The sequence below is a fragment of the Carcharodon carcharias genome, chromosome 14 (genome assembly GCF_017639515.1).
Source record: "Carcharodon carcharias isolate sCarCar2 chromosome 14, sCarCar2.pri, whole genome shotgun sequence".
Lineage (NCBI taxonomy): Eukaryota > Metazoa > Chordata > Chondrichthyes > Lamniformes > Lamnidae > Carcharodon > Carcharodon carcharias.
The window spans coordinates 135,354,896-135,373,391 of NC_054480.1; the positions used below are offsets into that span (position 1 = coordinate 135,354,896).

General features: G+C 42.9%; 1 protein-coding gene across 1 annotated transcript in view; it reads right to left on the reverse strand.

The window, feature by feature from the left end:
• LOC121287424 (ADAMTS-like protein 5) overlaps window positions 1-13,166 on the reverse strand; it is a 128,528-nt gene extending 115,362 nt beyond the window's left edge. The window contains exons 1-2 of the mRNA XM_041205292.1: window positions 12,497-13,166; window positions 12,065-12,137 (exon numbers count right to left, since the gene is read on the reverse strand). Of these exons, the coding sequence (XP_041061226.1) occupies window positions 12,065-12,137; window positions 12,497-12,528 (105 nt within the window). The 5' untranslated portion in view covers window positions 12,529-13,166. The remainder of the gene's footprint in view (window positions 1-12,064; window positions 12,138-12,496) is intronic.
• Window positions 13,167-18,496: the final 5,330 nt, after the last annotated feature.

An 18,496-nucleotide genomic window follows, 5' to 3' on the forward strand; every position in this document is an offset into this window, starting at 1 on the left:
GTTGCAGCTGAAGTGATCAGTTTTAGGAAGGGTTTTGAAGTTGGGAAGAGATGTCCTAAGGCAAAGAGATTTAGGTGTAGAGTTCTGGAGAGTACACACAGGGTGACCAAAGGATTTTCAATTCATGGAGTGTAAAATATTTAGCAGATCAGAATGAGAAGATGGACGGAGCTGGTGGAGGTTTCGGGGGAGATAAGGACAAGGGCTGGAAGAGGCTGGAGGGAAAGTGGAGAGCGGCTTGAGGAGGTTGACAAGATAGAGTGCAGCATCACTGGAGGAGGTTGGAGAAATAGTGAAGTTTTTGCAGGAGGTTGGAGAGATAGAATGCAGCAAGGCTGGAGGAAATTGGGCTGAGAGTGGAGTGTGTCTAGAGCAGGTTGTAGTGATAGTGGAGTGCAGTTTGAGGAGTTTGGAGTAAAAGTGAAGTGCGGTCGGGGAAGTTGGATTGATAATGCAGTGCAATTGGAGGAGTTTGGAGTGATAGTGAAGTGCAGTTGGATGTGTTTGAAGCTGTAGTGAAGGGTGCTTGGATGAGTTTGGAGTGATGGTGGAGTGCAGATGGAGGAGTTTGGAGTGATAGTGAAGGGTGGTTAGAGGAGTTTGGACTGATAGTGGAGTGCAGTTGGAGGAGGTTGAAGTGATAGTCGAGTGCAGCTGGAGGGGTTTGGAGTGACAGTGAAGGGTGGTTGGAGGAGTTTAGAGTGATAATGGGGTTCAATTGGAGTGTTTGGAATGATAGTGAGGGGACGTTGGAGGAATTTGGAGCGATTGTGAAGGGTGGTTGGAGGACTTTGAAGTGATAGTGGAGTATAGATGGAGGGGTCTGGAGTGATAGTGGAGTGCAGTTGGAGGAGTTTGGAGTGATAGTGAAATGTGGTTAGAGGAGTTTGGAGTGATAGTGAAGGATGGTTAGAGTTTTAAGTGATAATGGAGTGCAGTTGGAGGAGTTTGGAGTGACAGGGGAGTGTGTTCGGGGGAGGTTGGAGTGACTGTGGAGTGTGGTTGGAGGAGCATGGATTGATAGTGAAGTGCAGTTGGATGTGTTTGGAACTGTAGTGAATGGTGCTTGGATGAGTTTGCAGTGATAGTGAAGGGTGGTTAGAGGAGTTTGGAGTGATAGTGAAGGGTGGTTAGAGGAGTTTGCAGTGATAGTGAAGGGTGGTTAGAGGAGTTTGGAGTGATAGTGAAGGGTGGTTAGAGGAGTTTGGAGTGATAGTGGAGTGCAGTTGGAGGGGTTTGGAGTGATAGTGAAATGTGGTTAGAAGGGTTTGGAGTGATAGTGGAGTGTGGTTAAAGGAGTTTGGAGTGATAGTGGAGTGCAGTTGGAGGAGTTTGGAGTGATAGTGAAGGGTGGTTAGAGGAGTTTGGAGTGATAGTGAAGGGTGGTTAGAGGAGTTTGAGTGATAATGAAATGCAGTTGGAGGGGTTTGGAGTGATAGTGAAATGTGGTTAGAAGGGTTTGGAGTGATAGTGGAGTGCAGTTGGAGGAGTTTGGAGTGATAGTGGAGTGTGGTTAAAGGAGTTTGGAGTGATAGTGGAGTGCAGTTGGAGGAGTTTGGAGTGATAGTGGAGTGTGGTTAAAGGAGTTTGGAGTGATAGTGAAGGGTTGTTGGAGGAGTTTGGAGTGATAGTGGAGTGTGGTTAAAGGAGTTTGGAGTGATAGTGGAGTGTGGTTAAAGGAGTTTGGAGTGATAGTGGAGTGCAGTTGGAGGAGTTTGGAGTGATAGTGAAGGGCGGTTGGAGGAGTTTGGAGTGATAGTGGAGTGCAGTTGGAGGAGTTTGGAGTGATAGTGAAGGGTTGTTGGAGGAGTTTGGAGTGATAGTGAAGGGTTGTTGGAGGAGTTTGGAGTGATAGTGGAGTGTGGTTAAAGGAGTTTGGAGTGATAGTGGAGTGTGGTTAAAGGAGTTTGGAGTGATAGTGGAGTGTGGTTAAAGGAGTTTGGAGTGATAGTGCAGTGTGGTTAAAGGAGTTTGGAGTGATAGTGGAGTGTGGTTAAAGGAGTTTGGAGTGATAGTGGAGTGCAGTTGGAGGAGTTTGGAGTGATAGTGAAGGGTTGTTGGAGGAGTTTGGAGTGATAGTGAAGGGTTGTTGGAGGAGTTTGGAGTGATAGTGGAGTGCAGTTGGAGGAGTTTGGAGTGATAGTGAAGGGTTGTTGGAGGAGTTTGGAGTGATAGTGAAGGGTTGTTGGAGGAGTTTGGAGTGATAGTGAAGGGTTGTTGGAGGAGTTTGGAGTGATAGTGAAGGGTTGTTGGAGGAGTTTGGAGTGATAGTGAAGGGTTGTTGGAGGAGTTTGGAGTGATAGTGGAGTGTGGTTAAAGGAGTTTGGAGTGATAGTGGAGTGTGGTTAAAGGAGTTTGGAGTGATAGTGGAGTGTGGTTAAAGGAGTTTGGAGTGATAGTGGAGTGCAGTTGGAGGAGTTTGGAGTGATAGTGAAGGGCGGTTGGAGGAGTTTGGAGTGATAGTGGAGTGTGGTTAAAGGAGTTTGGAGTGATAGTGAAGGGTTGTTGGAGGAGTTTGGAGTGATAGTGAAGGGTTGTTGGAGGAGTTTGGAGTGATAGTGGAGTGTGGTTAAAGGAGTTTGGAGTGATAGTGGAGTGTGGTTAAAGGAGTTTGGAGTGATAGTGGAGTGCAGTTGGAGGAGTTTGGAGTGATAGTGGAGTGTGGTTAAAGGAGTTTGGAGTGATAGTGAAGGGTGGTTAAAGGAGTTTGGAGTGATAGTGGAGTGTGGTTAAAGGAGTTTGGAGTGATAGTGGAGTGTGGTTAAAGGAGTTTGGAGTGATAGTGGAGTGTGGTTAAAGGAGTTTGGAGTGATAGTGGAGTGTGGTTAAAGGAGTTTGGAGTGATAGTGGAGTGCAGTTGGAGGAGTTTGGAGTGATAGTGGAGTGCAGTTGGAGGAGTTTGGAGTGATAGTGAAGGGTTGTTGGAGGAGTTTGGAGTGATAGTGAAGGGTTGTTGGAGGAGTTTGGAGTGATAGTGAAGGGTTGTTGGAGGAGTTTGGAGTGATAGTGGAGTGTGGTTAAAGGAGTTTGGAGTGATAGTGCAGTGCAGTTGGAGGAGTTTGGAGTGATAGTGAAGGGTGGTTGGAGGAGTTTGGAGTGATAGTGGAGTGTGGTTAAAGGAGTTTGGAGTGATAGTGAAGGGTTGTTGGAGGAGTTTGGAGTGATAGTGAAGGGTTGTTGGAGGAGTTTGGAGTGATAGTGGAGTGCAGTTGGAGGAGTTTGGAGTGATAGTGAAGGGTTGTTGGAGGAGTTTGGAGTGATAGTGAAGGGTTGTTGGAGGAGTTTGGAGTGATAGTGGAGTGTGGTTAAAGGAGTTTGGAGTGATAGTGGAGTGCAGTTGGAGGAGTTTGGAGTGATAGTGGAGTGTGGTTAAAGGAGTTTGGAGTGATAGTGGAGTGCAGTTGGAGGAGTTTGGAGTGATAGTGGAGTGCAGTTGGAGGAGTTTGGAGTGATAGTGGAGTGTGGTTAAAGGAGTTTGGAGTGATAGTGGAGTGCAGTTGGAGGAGTTTGGAGTGATAGTGAAGGGTTGTTGGAGGAGTTTGGAGTGATAGTGGAGTGCAGTTGGAGGAGTTTGGAGTGATAGTGGAGTGTGGTTAAAGGAGTTTGGAGTGATAGTGGAGTGCAGTTGGAGGAGTTTGGAGTGATAGTGGAGTGTGGTTAAAGGAGTTTGGAGTGATAGTGGAGTGTGGTTAAAGGAGTTTGGAGTGATAGTGGAGTGCAGTTGGAGGAGTTTGGAGTGATAGTGAAGGGTTGTTGGAGGAGTTTGGAGTGATAGTGGAGTGCAGTTGGAGGAGTTTGGAGTGATAGTGAAGGGTTGTTGGAGGAGTTTGGAGTGATAGTGGAGTGCAGTTGGAGGAGTTTGGAGTGATAGTGAAGGGTTGTTGGAGGAGTTTGGAGTGATAGTGGAGTGCAGTTGGAGGGGTCTGGAGTGATAGTGGAGTGTGGTTAAAGGAGTTTGGAGTGATAGTAGAGTGTGGTTAAAGGAGTTTGGAGGTGCCGAATCCACCTAACATCCTAATACGACCTGATAATGGAGTTGTTGACTAATTACTGGAACTACATTAATCATTAGTTAGATCACAACTTCAGAACTGTGTGCAGTTGTGGTCACCTCATTACAGGAAGAATGTAATTGCACTGGAGACAGTACAGAGGAGATTTATGAGGATGCTGCCAGAACTGGAAAAATCCAGCTATGAGGAAAGATTGGATCGGCTGGGGTGGTTCTCCTGGAGCAGAGGAGATCTTGAGGGGAGATTTGTTTGAGATGTACAAAATTGTGAGGGGGCTGGATGGAGTGGATGGGAAGGTTCTATTTACATTAGCAGAGAGTCCAGTGACTATGGGGCATAGATTTAAAGTGATTGGTAGAAAGATTAGAATGGAGATAAGGAAAAAAAGTGGGATTAGGCTGGGTGGCTCGTTTTATTGGCTAGCACAGACATGATGAGCCAAATGGCCTCTTTCTATGCCGTAAACTTTCTGTGATTCTGTGACTTACCATATCATGTCTCAGGTTACTCATACTGTGTCCCAAACTTTGAAAGAAGTCTCTCTAATTGGCATTTGAATGAATCAATACTAATTGCTCCCTCCATCTTCCTAAGGAGCTTGCTCCTCAGATTGTCCACTCGCTCATGGAAATACTGGTTTTGTGGATTAGGGTTTTGAATTTATTGCCCTTCAAGTGCCAATCTGGAAACTGTGAGGAATTCTGACAAATTGGCTGACTATTCAAGGAACTTTTTTACAGTGAGTAACTAAAGAGATTAGTTTATTGAAATAGGCAATTGGCAGAACTCTGGCATCAACTGCTCAACAGCAACATTTAACAATAGAACTGGGGGAGTTCATTTGGAATTGTTCCTTTGGATTGAGCCGATATGCACCTCAGTGTTTATCTAACTGAAGTGTTATTGCTACATAGACTCACTTGACGTTTTAGTTTATGACACTGACTGTGCTCTGCTTGCAATTTTTCACTCAAGTAAAATATGATTCCAGTTTGCTCTTTGGGAAAATCACAAAACGTAAAGGCAATTTCACACGTTCAGCTATTTCAGGACTGAGGTAGACTGTCGGAACAAAGTTAGAGGGAGCTTTACTTTGCATTTATGCCCTGGGAGTGCTTGATGCTGTCGCTGGGTTTCAAATTTGGCAAGCTTTCCATTCTCCAGTGCATGCAGTCACATTGAAAACCAGAAAACTCACCAAAGAAATTGATGCAGAAGTTTCTCATCTGGAGTAGACATTCTCTGACTGTAGTATCGACTGACATGCAAAGCCAAATATAGTACATATCTTTTATGGTTTAATTTTGGGAGGTAGGTGATTTATCTTCAGCTTTTACCAGGAACTTACTGAATACTCCCCAATACCCCCAAAAAATGATTGGCTATAACCAAAGCCACTTGTCTGTTTGACTGGACGGTCCATCTTTTGAAGGTGAAAAAGGAGCAAAGGGATGATAAAGAGGGAGAGGTAAGTAATTATTAATTGTACAATTCCACTGGCCCAGATGAAAGATTAAATGGAAGACCTTAGAGACAGAGAGCATGAGAAACATTGCAGTGCAGTGGGTTTGAAGTTGGGCAATGCACAACTAGAGTTAGAACAGTTGAAGCAAAGGCCACATCAGCATTTAAGAATAGGTGAGGTTCGTGGATGAAAGACAAGAGAAATCAAGATACTTGGCATTTAACATTGAGTTCAACAACTTCAGACCATGAACTCTCTCCTCCATTCTCAACCCTTTTTTATCCCCTTTTTTCAATATTCATTTTTATTTTTTTATTTTTATTTTTTATCCATTTATTTATTTTTTCATGTTTATTCATTGTTTTATCCCCACCTTTTATCCTATTTTCGATCTTTTTTTTCCCACCACAATCCCCTCCCCCCACCCCACCCCCACAAGGGCCATCCGTCATTTGTTCATGTTGTTCTTTCCAGAGTGTTTGCTCTTGTCCTACCATTATCATATTCTGCTTTATTACCTTAATGCCACCATCAGCACCTCCTTTAGCCAGTACCAGTACCATTAACATCCCTTTGTTCTTTTGTTGATGACATCTTTGTCAATCTCTCCTTTGCCCCCACCTATTGCTGGCCTTCTATCCAGCTTCACCTGCTCCACCCTCCCTTAAACAGTATAAATTTAAGCACCCTTTTTTTACTTTAGCTCTGAAGAAGAGTCATACGGACTCGAAACGTTAACTATGTTTTTCTCTCCACAGATGCTGTTAGACCTGCTGAGATTTTCCAGCATTTTCTGTTTTAGTTTCAGATTTCCAGCATCCGCAGTATTTTGCTTTTATCAAGATATTCGGGGTTAGGGCAGATACAAGTAGTTGTGACTGCTGCTAGTGTGAAGGATAAACATCAACTTGGGTTGATTGTGCCAAACAACCTGTTTCCCCTTTCTATTTTTACATAGTCTTTCTTGTTAAGTTTCGATAGTGAATGATGGCAGGCTATGCAGTTCTGGAGAGCATCAGTAATAAGGACAATGTTGTGCTTCCATTATGTCCAGCATGAACTTTCCAGCAAGTATTGAGCTATTCCTCCCCGTCGCAACCCCCACCACATACACTTCATAGCTTAGGAACACTGAGCCCAGTGAAAACAGCCCAGATGCTGCCTTGGCTGGTGTCAGAGCTATCTGCTCACACACTGTGCACCAAACCCAGGGCTCTTCTGCTCCGTGTGGCTGAGTACCACTGTACACTTACCCAACAAGCTGGTGGTAACTTGAGGCAGTGGTTTTATCACAGACATTTACCACAGCATGAAATTGATAGTGAGAACTCACCACCTTACATCTAGGAACCAATTCCAGAAAAAAAGGAAGTATTTTACACACCAACATTCCAGTATGTAAGTTCAAACTTCACCTCTCACAGCGCAGCACAGAATGGGGAGGTGAGGAGGACATATTACCATTTGCAAATACCTTCAAAAATGACACATTCTGGAGAAGCTCACAGTAAACTATGTGGCATAACTATAAACTGAGTACACTTGGGGGGGGTTATATAGCCTTGGTGAACTGAATAAATGACAGCTCCATGGGGAAGGTGAGTGACCTGTTATTATTCAGAAACTACCACTTTCATCATCTGTGGATTCTTTCATGCACCATTGTGGAACCCATGACAGCAAACACATTGGGCAAGTGTAGAAATTCACCAGATTTGTTGCAAAATATCATGCTCCCAGTTATTGGCTAATTCATCCCTCAATGGGCTGCAGCTATTTATTGCATTGTGACTACAGCAGCCTCTTCAGATAAACACTCGAGCATCATAACTGTGAACTGGCTGTTTGCCCCGACCTAAAGCAGTGCAACCTGAGTAAGTCATTGTTAAAAAATAAAGTGCCATGCTGATGAAGATCACTTTCATCCAAAGCTGCCCACTCCAAACAATGTTTGAAGCTATTTGCTTTTAAGGTCTTGATCCTCACACATGCATAAGTGGAAGCTCCAGGAGTCTACCTGTGGAAACATGTTGTTCACACCTTCCGTCTGATCTTTTTTAGGTGTTAAAAAAAAACATTTGAATGGTGAAGGTTCACAGAAGAGCTGTGAGGTTAGTGCCTTGTATCAGGGGTCTGAGGTATGTGAACAGACTCTCGAGTAATTTTACTTTGGGTTACAGTGCTTTGCACAAAGGGCATTATTCATGTCTGAGCCTTGACCATAACTGTCAGAAGGCGATTTGACTCTAGGTGGTGACAAAACTAAGCCTGATCCTCAAAGATACATCCACACATTTAGACTTCCAACAGGAGTTGCAGGACAGAGATTAGGGGCGGGAGCAGAGCGAGATTTTCCCCTTGCTGATTTGGGAGCGCAGTCCAGTTAAGGATACACACCTTACTGCTTTAGTGGCTTGTTTAGCTAGCTCAGCACACATTAGAAATCAAACCAGGGACTTTTCTAATGAAGGTGGCTCAATTACTCACTGGATTAACTCGATAGATGAGATTTTAACTCACTCAAAACCCATCCACTTATGCAGAGTTCAAATTGGGCCCAGTAAGTCATCGAGCAAGTATGGCAACTGGCATTTTTACCATAGAAGCGCACTATAGAGACGGGAGTACTGCAATGGGTGCTACCAACAACGTATTACCAAGCTAAAAGCATTAGAACAGGAGAATCTAAAGCCCCAGCTTTAGTTCTAACTTGAACCTGATGGCTTTTTCACAGCAGGGACAGAAGTTGTTGACATGTTCTGAGGCTTTTATTATGTGGCTGTGATTGTTAACAGGTGATTAATGTGACACGTCAGGACAAAAGAAAACAAGGTCATTCAACTACACAAAAGTTAAGTTGCCTATGTAAGACAAATAAGTCTTACACAGTTACCCTTAGAGAATCAAGAGGCTCTTAACTTCAGATTGCAGCCAGCTGTCAGGAGCTGACATTCCTCGCACAGATCTCAGTGCAACTTTTTTTTTACTTGTTCATGGGTTGTGGGCACCGCTAGCTGGGCCAGCATTTATTGCCCATCCCTAATTGCCCTCGAGAACTGAGTGGGCAGAGGGCATTTAAGAATCAAACATATTGCTGTGGTCTGCAGTCACATGTAGGCCAGACCAGGATGGCAGATTTTACAACAATGGGTTTTTACAACAATTGGCAAATTGTTGTAAATGGTTTTATGGTTACCATTAAACTTTTAATTCCAGATTTTTAAAATAAATTGAGCTCAAATTTCACTATCTGCTGTGGTAGGATTCAAACCTCAGTTCCCAAGGCATTACAGTGGGTACCTAGAGCTTTAGTCCTGTGACAATACCACTACACCACTACACAATACTCCCCAGGTTCCTAACGCCTAGGCTTTGCAAGTACTCCTAATGAAGATCAAAACTTCATTAACAATTAAGAAATCAATGTAATTCATCAGCATAATCTATAATGAAAATCCATTTTGCTAGTCTCATTGCACTGTTGACACAAGCCAGGGTAAACGCCACAGTTGACACTTAACCCTCGACCAGGACTGTTTCTCTCTGGCAGGCTGCCAAACAAAAGTAGCAGCTTGCATTTATATAGCCCATTTAACATAGTACACTTACCGACAAGGGCAGGCGGGAGGAGGAGAGGTGGATAATGATCAGGACATCAGACCACTGAGGACAACTGTCATACCCTGACTGCCCTGGCTGAGATTAGTTAACAGCGCAGAGTGGTAGTCAAACCCAGCACCTTGCATTGTTCAACTTGTATTGTCCAAACTAATGGGGGAGCTGATATTGTTGTGTTCCTGCTAAATAAGATTTTTTAATTGAACGATTGAGTTGTAATATTTTGATTCAAATGAGTAACTCCTCTTAATTAATAATTTCCCAAAGTGTTTCACAGGAGCTTAATCAGACAAAAATAGACACCAATTCAAAGAAGGAGACCATTAGGACTCCTGACTACATTGGAGCCCGATCCACCAAAACCTCAAATGGAAGTGATTGTTTAATGTAAAAGTAAATTCAAACACAAAGGATGAATATGGAGCTGGAGGAGATATTCAATTTCTACAGGTCTCCAACCAATGTATCAGCTTGTTGTCGGTTATCTGTCTCCACACATAACAACCAGGCAATATGGAGAGAAAATGCTTGATCAAAAAGGTTGGTTTTTACCAAGCATCTTAAAGGAGGAGAGAGAAGCTGTGAAGTTTAGAGAGGGAATTACATATCTTGGGGCCTAGACATCTGAAGCATTGGCCACTAATGGCAGATTGAAGAAAATTGGGGATGTACAAAAATCAAGAATTGGAGGAATACGGAAACCTCAGAGGGTTGTTGGGCTAGAGGAGGCTGTAGAGATGGGAAAGGTTTGGACACAGGGATGAGGTGTTTAAATCTGCGGTTTTGGTGGATTGGGCTCCAATGTAGTCAGCAAGCATGAGGGATGATTGGTAATTTAAAAAAAAAAATTATTCTGTCACAGGATGTGGGCAGCACTTGGAAGGCCAGCATTTGTTGCCCACCCCTAATTGCCCCATTAATTGTGGGCCCATTTCAGAGGGCAGTTAAGAGTCAACCACATTGCCATGGGTCTGGAGTCACATGTAGGCCAGACCAGGTAAGGAGGGCAGATTTCCTTCCCTAAAGGGCATTAGTGAACCAGATGGGTTTTTATAACAATCAATAGCAGTTTCATGGTCACTATTACTAAGATGAGCTTTTAATTCCAGATTTTATTAATTGAATTCAAATTCCACCAGCTGCTGTGGTGGGATTTGAACTAATGTCCCCCCAGAGAATTAGTCTGGATCTCTGGATTACTAGTCCAGTGATATTACCATTGCGCCCCCTGGTGATGGTCTCCTGCACTACATTCCTTCACTTCACCACCTTTTCCTGTATGCTCCAACAGGCAATCCTTCTGATATTAGGAAGAAAACTCCATCCATATTTATAATGATGCCGTAAATGTAGATGTAAGATTGTGTGTTCAGACCTCTATTATTATTTTAGCATTGGGGAGCAAATTGAGAAGAGTTACTCATCTGAATCGAAATATAAAACTCACCTGATGTTTTAAAAAATCTTAATTATCAGAAACACAACAATTATCAGCTTCCCCATTAGCTTGGATGAGTTGTTGCGCAATGCAAGGTGCCGGGTTTAACTGCCACTCTGTGCTGTTAACTGATCTCAGGCCAGGGTAGTCAGAGTATAACAGTTTTCCTCAGCACCCTGATATCCTGATTATTATCCAGTGACCCCTACTCTTCTCCTCCTGGCTGCCTTGTTGGTAAGTCTGGAAGCCAGCTGAGCACAGGATTAAACTCATCTATGAGGCACTCCCAAGTTTCATCCGCCTCCTGACCCTTGATGAACAATCACTTCGGTGAGGCAGAGGAAGGAGCAAGAAAAGGGGAACTGACCAGGCAAAATGAAATGGAGACTTAATTCTAAACTGAATTATCCCAACTGGTCCAGTCTGGGCTTCATTCACTTGAAAACTGAAGTAGTTGAGCTACTTGTTTAATTTTTGTTGGGATGTTCAGGTTGGCCACTTCCTGGGACTTTGTCTGGCATCATATTGGTTGGTCATTGAGTGTTTTCCTACATCACAACACTTGCTGCACTCCACAAATAATTCATTATGTGAGATGTTTTGTCGAAAAGGATAATATGCTATGACATTCACGGACTATTGTTACAGGAACTGCAGTAACACATGGAAGTAACTGTTTAATGTAAAAGTAAATTCAAATACAAGGGATGAATATGGAGCTGGAGGAGATATCCAATTTCTACAGGTCTCCAACCAATGTATCAGCTTGTTGTCGGTTATCTGTCTCCACACATACATTTCTCTCCATATTGCCTGGTTGTATCTGATATGCCATAGGGGATACACATAACTGCAAATTGTTGATGTTTACAGTATTTTGTGTCATAGTGACTACACATTATCTTTACAAGTGCACCATGCTAGGAACTTTCCTTTTCCAAAACAATAAAAACAAAATCTCAGAATTGAAACCATTGGCCAATGAAACCATTTTAATCCCACTAATAGTTCCGCTTCAAAAACCAGCAACAAAAACAAGAGAAAGAAGAAATGGAAAATCATAAATTAACACATTAATTACCAGTGAATAATTTTTAAAAAATTTGTTCATGGGAATGTAGGCATCACCAGCATTTATTACCCATCCCTAATTGCCTGCTCAGTGGGCATTTAAAAGTCAACCACGTACTTTGGGGCTGGAGTCACACGTAAGCCGGCAGATTCCCTTCCCTAAATTAGTATTACAACAACTGACAATGGTTCCATGGTCATCATCAGATTTTTAATTCCAGATTTTTATTAAATACAAACTTCACCATCTGTCATGCTGGGATTCAAACACAAGTCCCAGAGAATTACGCCAGGTCTCTAAATTATTAGTACCAGGGACAATACCACTATGCCACCACCTGTATTTTGCCAGCATTGTTGTTGTTGTTGTGTGTGTGTGTGTGTGTGTGTGTGTGTGTGTGTGTACTGTGTATAGGTGTATAATTACCTGACACTGATTCAGTTTGTGCTGCTACTCACCTGAGCACAGCAGAGAGTTCCAAATCCCAGTACCAGCCCAGCCAGTAGCCAAGATTTCCAGCAGTACCATCTCCTAAAGAGAGTGTGGGGTGGGGGAGAGACACACATACGTTAAGAAGGCAAATAAAGAGAAGGACCTCAGAATCCCCCTCCCAGCAACTGACAGTGCCCTGCCACTTTCACTGACCACAATAGCTTGTCTTCTCCATCATATTACAATACATCACCCCAGCATCAGTCATGAAATAAACTGGATAATTCAAACTTTAAACATCCAGCAACATCAACACCCAGTGACCCAAGGAAAGACTTATTTATTTTTTTAAAAAATATGTGTGAAAGGACACAGGCATTATTTTTTCAAGCTTCAGAGTTAACTCTGACATATATTCAGTATCAATGACAGAGCACGATTAAACAAAGTGAACATACCAGGAAGACAGAAGGAGCATGCTTGATCCCATTCGAATGATCTCAGTCTGAGAACTTATCTTGGAATGTCATCTCGTAGTTTCATTTTTAGCCAAATCTTCCCAATCGATCGCCTGCATTGACAATCCCCAAACTTGCAAAGGTTTCAAGGATTTCAGTGTTCAGCTGCTCCCGATGGACACTCTGCTGTCGACAGCGATGAATTTGTAAGTATTCAGTCGTATTAAGTGCAACCAAAAGCTAGTCGCGTTTCTCTGGTTTGAAGCTTTGCCTAATTTAACTTGGCGATTTAATAAGTCTTTCCCCCCCCACCTCCCGGCGATCTCTTCCAAAGATTTAACTACCGCTCCTTAATTACTAGTAATTTTCCTGCAAGTTTCATCCTTCTCAGAATGTTTCTTTCCGTTTGAAATGCAAACACGTGTTTTACTGGCCACTTGTGCTGATCCTTTTAGCTAACACACACACACACACACATACAGATAGACAGGTAGGTGATCCTTGCTGGATCCATTTAGGTGAAAAATTCCAAGCATCGGTGATCGTCTGGATGGTGAAAACTTTAGGATTAGCGCCAAGTTTTGAAACTTCTCGCAGCTAAAATTCCCCAGAAGTGAAGAGATTTTGTTTTCCGGGTGTCTCATGTATGTATCAGTGCTTGTTAAATAGCAAGAGCCAGTCTCTGAGAACTGAACTACATATTCATGAACTGGGCGTGTTTTTGCTTAAAGGGACAGTATTTCCTTCGGACTGGTTTATATATCCGTGTATGTGTTTGCAGGATATACAGTACTGGATGGGCAGCAATTTCTCCGAGCTAAATATTGGGAAGACCAAGGTCATTGTTTTGTGTCCCTGCTATAAACTCCATTCCCTAGTTACTGACTCCAGCTCTCTCCCCGCCAGCTGTCTGAGGCTGAACCAGACTGCTCACAACCCTGGTGTCATATTTGACCCCGAGATGAGCCTCTGACTGCGTATTGGTGTCACCACCAAGCCTGCTTATTTCCAGCGCCTGATTCCCCTCCGCCCCCTGCTGCTGAAACCCTCAAATCCAGATGTGACTATTCCGACGCACACCATGGCTGACCTCCCACATTCTACCCTCCTTAATCTTGAGGCCAATGCCCACCCCCATGCTTGCTGGCCTACACACTGGCCTTGGGATGCTTTATGATGTTCAAGGTGCTCTTCAAATACAAGTTGTTGTTGTAGACAACCAGCCTGGGGTTGTCAATCAGCACTGAAAGCAAACGCCAATGAAACATTACAAAAACAGAATTACCTGGAAAAACTCAGCAGGTCTGGCAGCAACGGCGGAGAAGAAAAGAGTTGACGTTTCGAGTCCTCATGACCCTTGAAGGGTCATGAGGACTCGAAACGTCAACTCTTTTCTTCTCCGCCGATGCTGCCAGACCTGCTGAGTTTTTCCAGGTAATTCTGTTTTTGTTCTGGATTTCCAGCATCCGCAGTTTTTTTGTTTTTGCCAATGAAACATTTGTGTGTCGCCCATGGGAACTCAGAAGAAACCCCCTTTGCCTCAGAGTGTATTGGTGATGTTGTAGATATGGTTATGGGGATCTGCAGGGTCTGGAACTTATGAAGCCCTGGATAGTGGTAGAAGTTTGCAGCTGCAGGTGTGTCTGCTGTCTAGAGAAGGCCCAGGCGATGTACATAGCAAATTAACATTCCCGCTTCTGTGGGCCCTAGGCTCCCTGCAACATTGCACTTCCAGCTCCAAACCCCAAGCATTGTGGTCTTGTTTAGATTTCTTTTATTGCTTGGTAGAATTTTAAGGACCTAAATATTTGGGAAGAAACTGTGTTTAGAACTGTGCTCTCATCAGTGGACAAATTGTTATTCAGAACTCCACAATCTGCATCTTTGTAAAATTGAGGAATTATGTGCCAATTAATGGGAGCAAGGAGTTAAACTTTGTACATGGCTTCCTCCAACGTTATATGACGTGTTTCCATACAGCCCATAATCCCAACTTACCTCCTGTCTATGAATGTTATTTATTTTATTCATTTACGGGATGTGGGCGTCACTGGCTGGGCCAACATTTATTGCCCAGCCCTAATTGCCCTTGAAAAGGTGATGGTAGGCAACTAGGGATGGGCAACAAATGCTGGCCCAGCCAGTGACGCCCACATCTTGTAAATGAATTTTAAATGTTGCTGGCAATTGCAGTTAGTGTTTACGTGGAGTGTATATTTGGTTATGTTTGCAGTTTATCCTACATTTGATTTATGTGTTGATGCAGAAGGTCTGTGTCCGAGCTCCCTGGTGGGCCAGGTGATGTATGTAACTCAGACATCTCAGGCCGTTAGTTTTAGTAACCAGAGTAGGGGAGGCGATGTATCTGTAGTTCCCATTTACTTGGATGGAGGGGGGGAAGAAGGAGGAGGAGAAGGGGGTTGTGAGTTAATTGGCTCCATTTTCTTGATAGCCCAGGAATTTAAAGCTTATAAAGCATTCATTGTATTGGGGCAGTTTGAGGTGAGTATTCATCCAAGGGTTCCATTTGCCTTCGATATTTAGAAGAAATCTCATTTGCACCCATCTTTTTCCTCCAATGCTTCATTGTTTTTCTATTACTTCCTGCAGCATTTAAAATCAGAGTTTGCAAATCCTGAAGTAATTTGGTGTCCTGAACCCCCAAAATATATATAATAAAAAAACCTGAACATTCGTCCTGCTAAATCAGAAATCTCTATTTTCTTTATAATATTTTATCTTTCCTCTCTGCATGATAATTGTTAATTGAGTGTTGCTTCATGGTCACTGGTGATTTGGCCATCCACCTCTTCCTCATGGGTGAGTTCAGTGGGTGTTGGCAGGCTATTTAACCACAGAAAAAGTGAAAGAGGAATGGATGGATGAGGAAGAGCTTGTAGCCTACCCAGGTTTTCAGCTCATACAACATGTACACCATTCCAGCAGGGGTCAGTGGAGAGCTTATAAGGGACGAATTTTTCCCTCTCTAACCCTGGTGACAACTGTGACACTCCTGTCCACTGCCCCTAGCTGAGGTCACTAACTCAGGACCATCTGGGGATCAAGCTAGTGTTATCATTGTTTTGATTGGCCAACAGCTTATCAGACCATTTTCTATCTATAACCACATTATCAAAACAAATCTTTTTCAACTGTAGATTGCTGCTTTGTGAATACATTCTTGCCTCATTACACATTTCACTCTCCTTATATCCCAAATTACATACAATCCCTTTCAACGGAACATGTTGTATAAATCCTACTATTATAAAAGATGGCAACAGTTTAACCTATTCAGTGGTAATTTTGCAGCTTTTAAGAAAAAAAATATAATGAGTTCCTCAAGACTGCTGCTGCACCCTAATGTCCTACAATGTTGTAATGTGCTGTGCCATGGATTGATAGGATTTGGATTACGTCCATGAAAGAAAGAATTTTATAAAGACATGCATTCTTATAGCACCTTTCACAACCTCAAGGCGCCCTGAAGAACTTTACAGACACTTTGCATTGTGTTCAGTGCTGTAATATAGGAAATGCAGCAATATATGCAAAGCAAGCTCCCACAAACAGCAATACAATAAATGACTAGACAATCTGTTCTTTTTCAGTGGTGTTGATTGAGTAATACCCTAAATACTGGCCGTGACACTTGGGGGGGTTCCTTGCTACCCCATACAGAACCTATAATTAGGGCAGATTTTTTGATTCCCTCGCATTTTAATGTTTAATTTCATTATCAGCTTCATTTTTGACTCATAGTGTGTTTTGTATTGAACAGAATAGGGGGAGGTGTTGGCATAGCAGTATTGTTGCTGAACTGGGATTCTAGTGACCCAGGGTAATGCTCTGGGCACCTGGGTTTGAATCCCACCACAGCAGATGGCAAAATTTGAATTCAACGAAAACCTGGAATTAAAAGTCTGCTGATAACCATTGTTGTTAAAAACCCATCTGATTCACTAACATCCTTTAGGGAAGGAAATTTGCTGGCCTACATGTGACTTGTGGATGATTCTTAAAATGCCCTCTGAACAAGAGCAATTAGGGATGGGAAATAAACGCTGGCCTAGCCATTGACATCAACATCCCACGAATGGAAAAAAAATAGCGATTCTGTTCAACATCGACAATCCAAAATCTCTGAGGCTCTGAATCCCCAGCAAATTCATGTGCAATCCATGCCTTTTGACATTTGGCTGTTCCTTTATTCACAGAAAGATTTTCCTTCGTTGGGAGGCTTAATAGGATGAAGTGTAACACAGAGAAATAGAAAGCAAGGATGTTCTAAATCACCCTGGATCTTCCTCTCAGCAATAAAATCACACAGAGTTGTTATGGAAAAGACTGAGGTGCAAGTGACATGAACACATTGGCCAGGAAGTGGAAGATATACAGTGGGAGAGAGAGAGATCAGTGGCCCTGGGAAAGGAAGGGGGCGAATCAGTCAGGGTTCTACTTCTAATTGTGGTACAGAGACTGTTGCTGAAAAAGTACACAGGTGATCCCATACTAGGACAGCCCTTTCACACAAACTTAACCTGCTCATCTTAAAAAAGATGGGCTGTTTGAGTAATTACCGAATGGCAACTGGTGTCCATATACTGGCATCAAATTTGGGAGAGGGGAGGCCTTGAAACTCTACTTGCCATACACATAGGCAATGTGGTGGGGGTGAGGGGTAACGGGGCGTGGAGGCGAGTGCAGGGAAGAGGAATATCAAAGCTAATCATTCAAGAGAGAGGAGGGTGAGAAAGTTGAAGTAAAAGTAAGAGGGGCGAGAGCTAATTCCTGGAAACATTGAGAAACAAGGAATTTTGTTATGGCTATGTTGTTTCAATAAGCCTAAAAATAAATCAATTATTGCAACCTTTTGCAGAACACATTAGAAGTGTTATCATTGTGAAATAATTTCCATTTTGGAAATCTTTAGTCATTTAAAATTATGAAAGTAATTGTACAATAGGAACTTTTTCCTAATATGTCTCTTCTGGCATCTAACTATCATTTTCTGGGAAGCAGGTTTTACTTTTTCAGGAAATCAGTACACTGACAAAGTCATTTTGGAGTGAATCCAGCAGCGACTTAGCTCGAGACTGTGTTGTGGTCTAACTTTTGAAATCAGGTGGCCCAACGCAAAGGGCTAGAAATTGGATCATGCCTGAATCGAACGTGGTTTCAATGCAGCACATGGTGCGCATATCTAGTGAGGGCGGAGGCAGAACGAATCAAAATTAGTCTGCCGGCCTTATTTCCTCATTATTGGTGAGTGAGTTGTGGGTCCCAGTTACCTCCTAGGCTGCAGTGGTCCCTTGAAGGAGTGTTATTTCAGCTACAGACTGCATGAGGAAATTGACCATAGCCTTCACTACGGTGTCTGTTGCAGTCAATTGTATTTGAATTTTGCAAAGGGGGCTTCAAACTAGCATTAGGCTCCCTGTTGGCATAATTATAAACCCGTATGCCTGTTTCATTGCTAGGCCTGAATGATTATGGAAGAGCCTTTACAACGTTGGTGGGTGGCATAGAATGAGCATATATGCAAGCCACCTACCTGTTGTACAGGGCATTAGTGAGACCTCATCTAGAGTACTGTGTACAGTTTTTGGTCTCCTTATTTAAAAGAGGATATAAATGCTTTAGAAGCAGTTCACTCGACTGATAATTGGGATGTGGCGGTTACGCTATGAGAAAAGGTTGGACAGGCTGAGCCTGTATCCTTGGAGTTTCAGGAGGTCATCTTTTGGAAACATATAAGATCTTGAGGGGACATGACAGGGTGGATGCTGCAAGAACTTTTCCCTTTGTGGGAGAGACTAGAGCTAGGGGACACAGTTTAACAATAAGGGGTCTCCCATTAAAGGCGGAAGAAGAAATTTTTTCTCTCAGAGCGTCGTGAATCTTTGGAACTCTCATCCCCAGAGAGCAATGCAGGCAGGTCAATGAATATTTTTAAGGCAGAGGTAGATAAATTCTTGATTAACGAGGGAATAAAAAGTT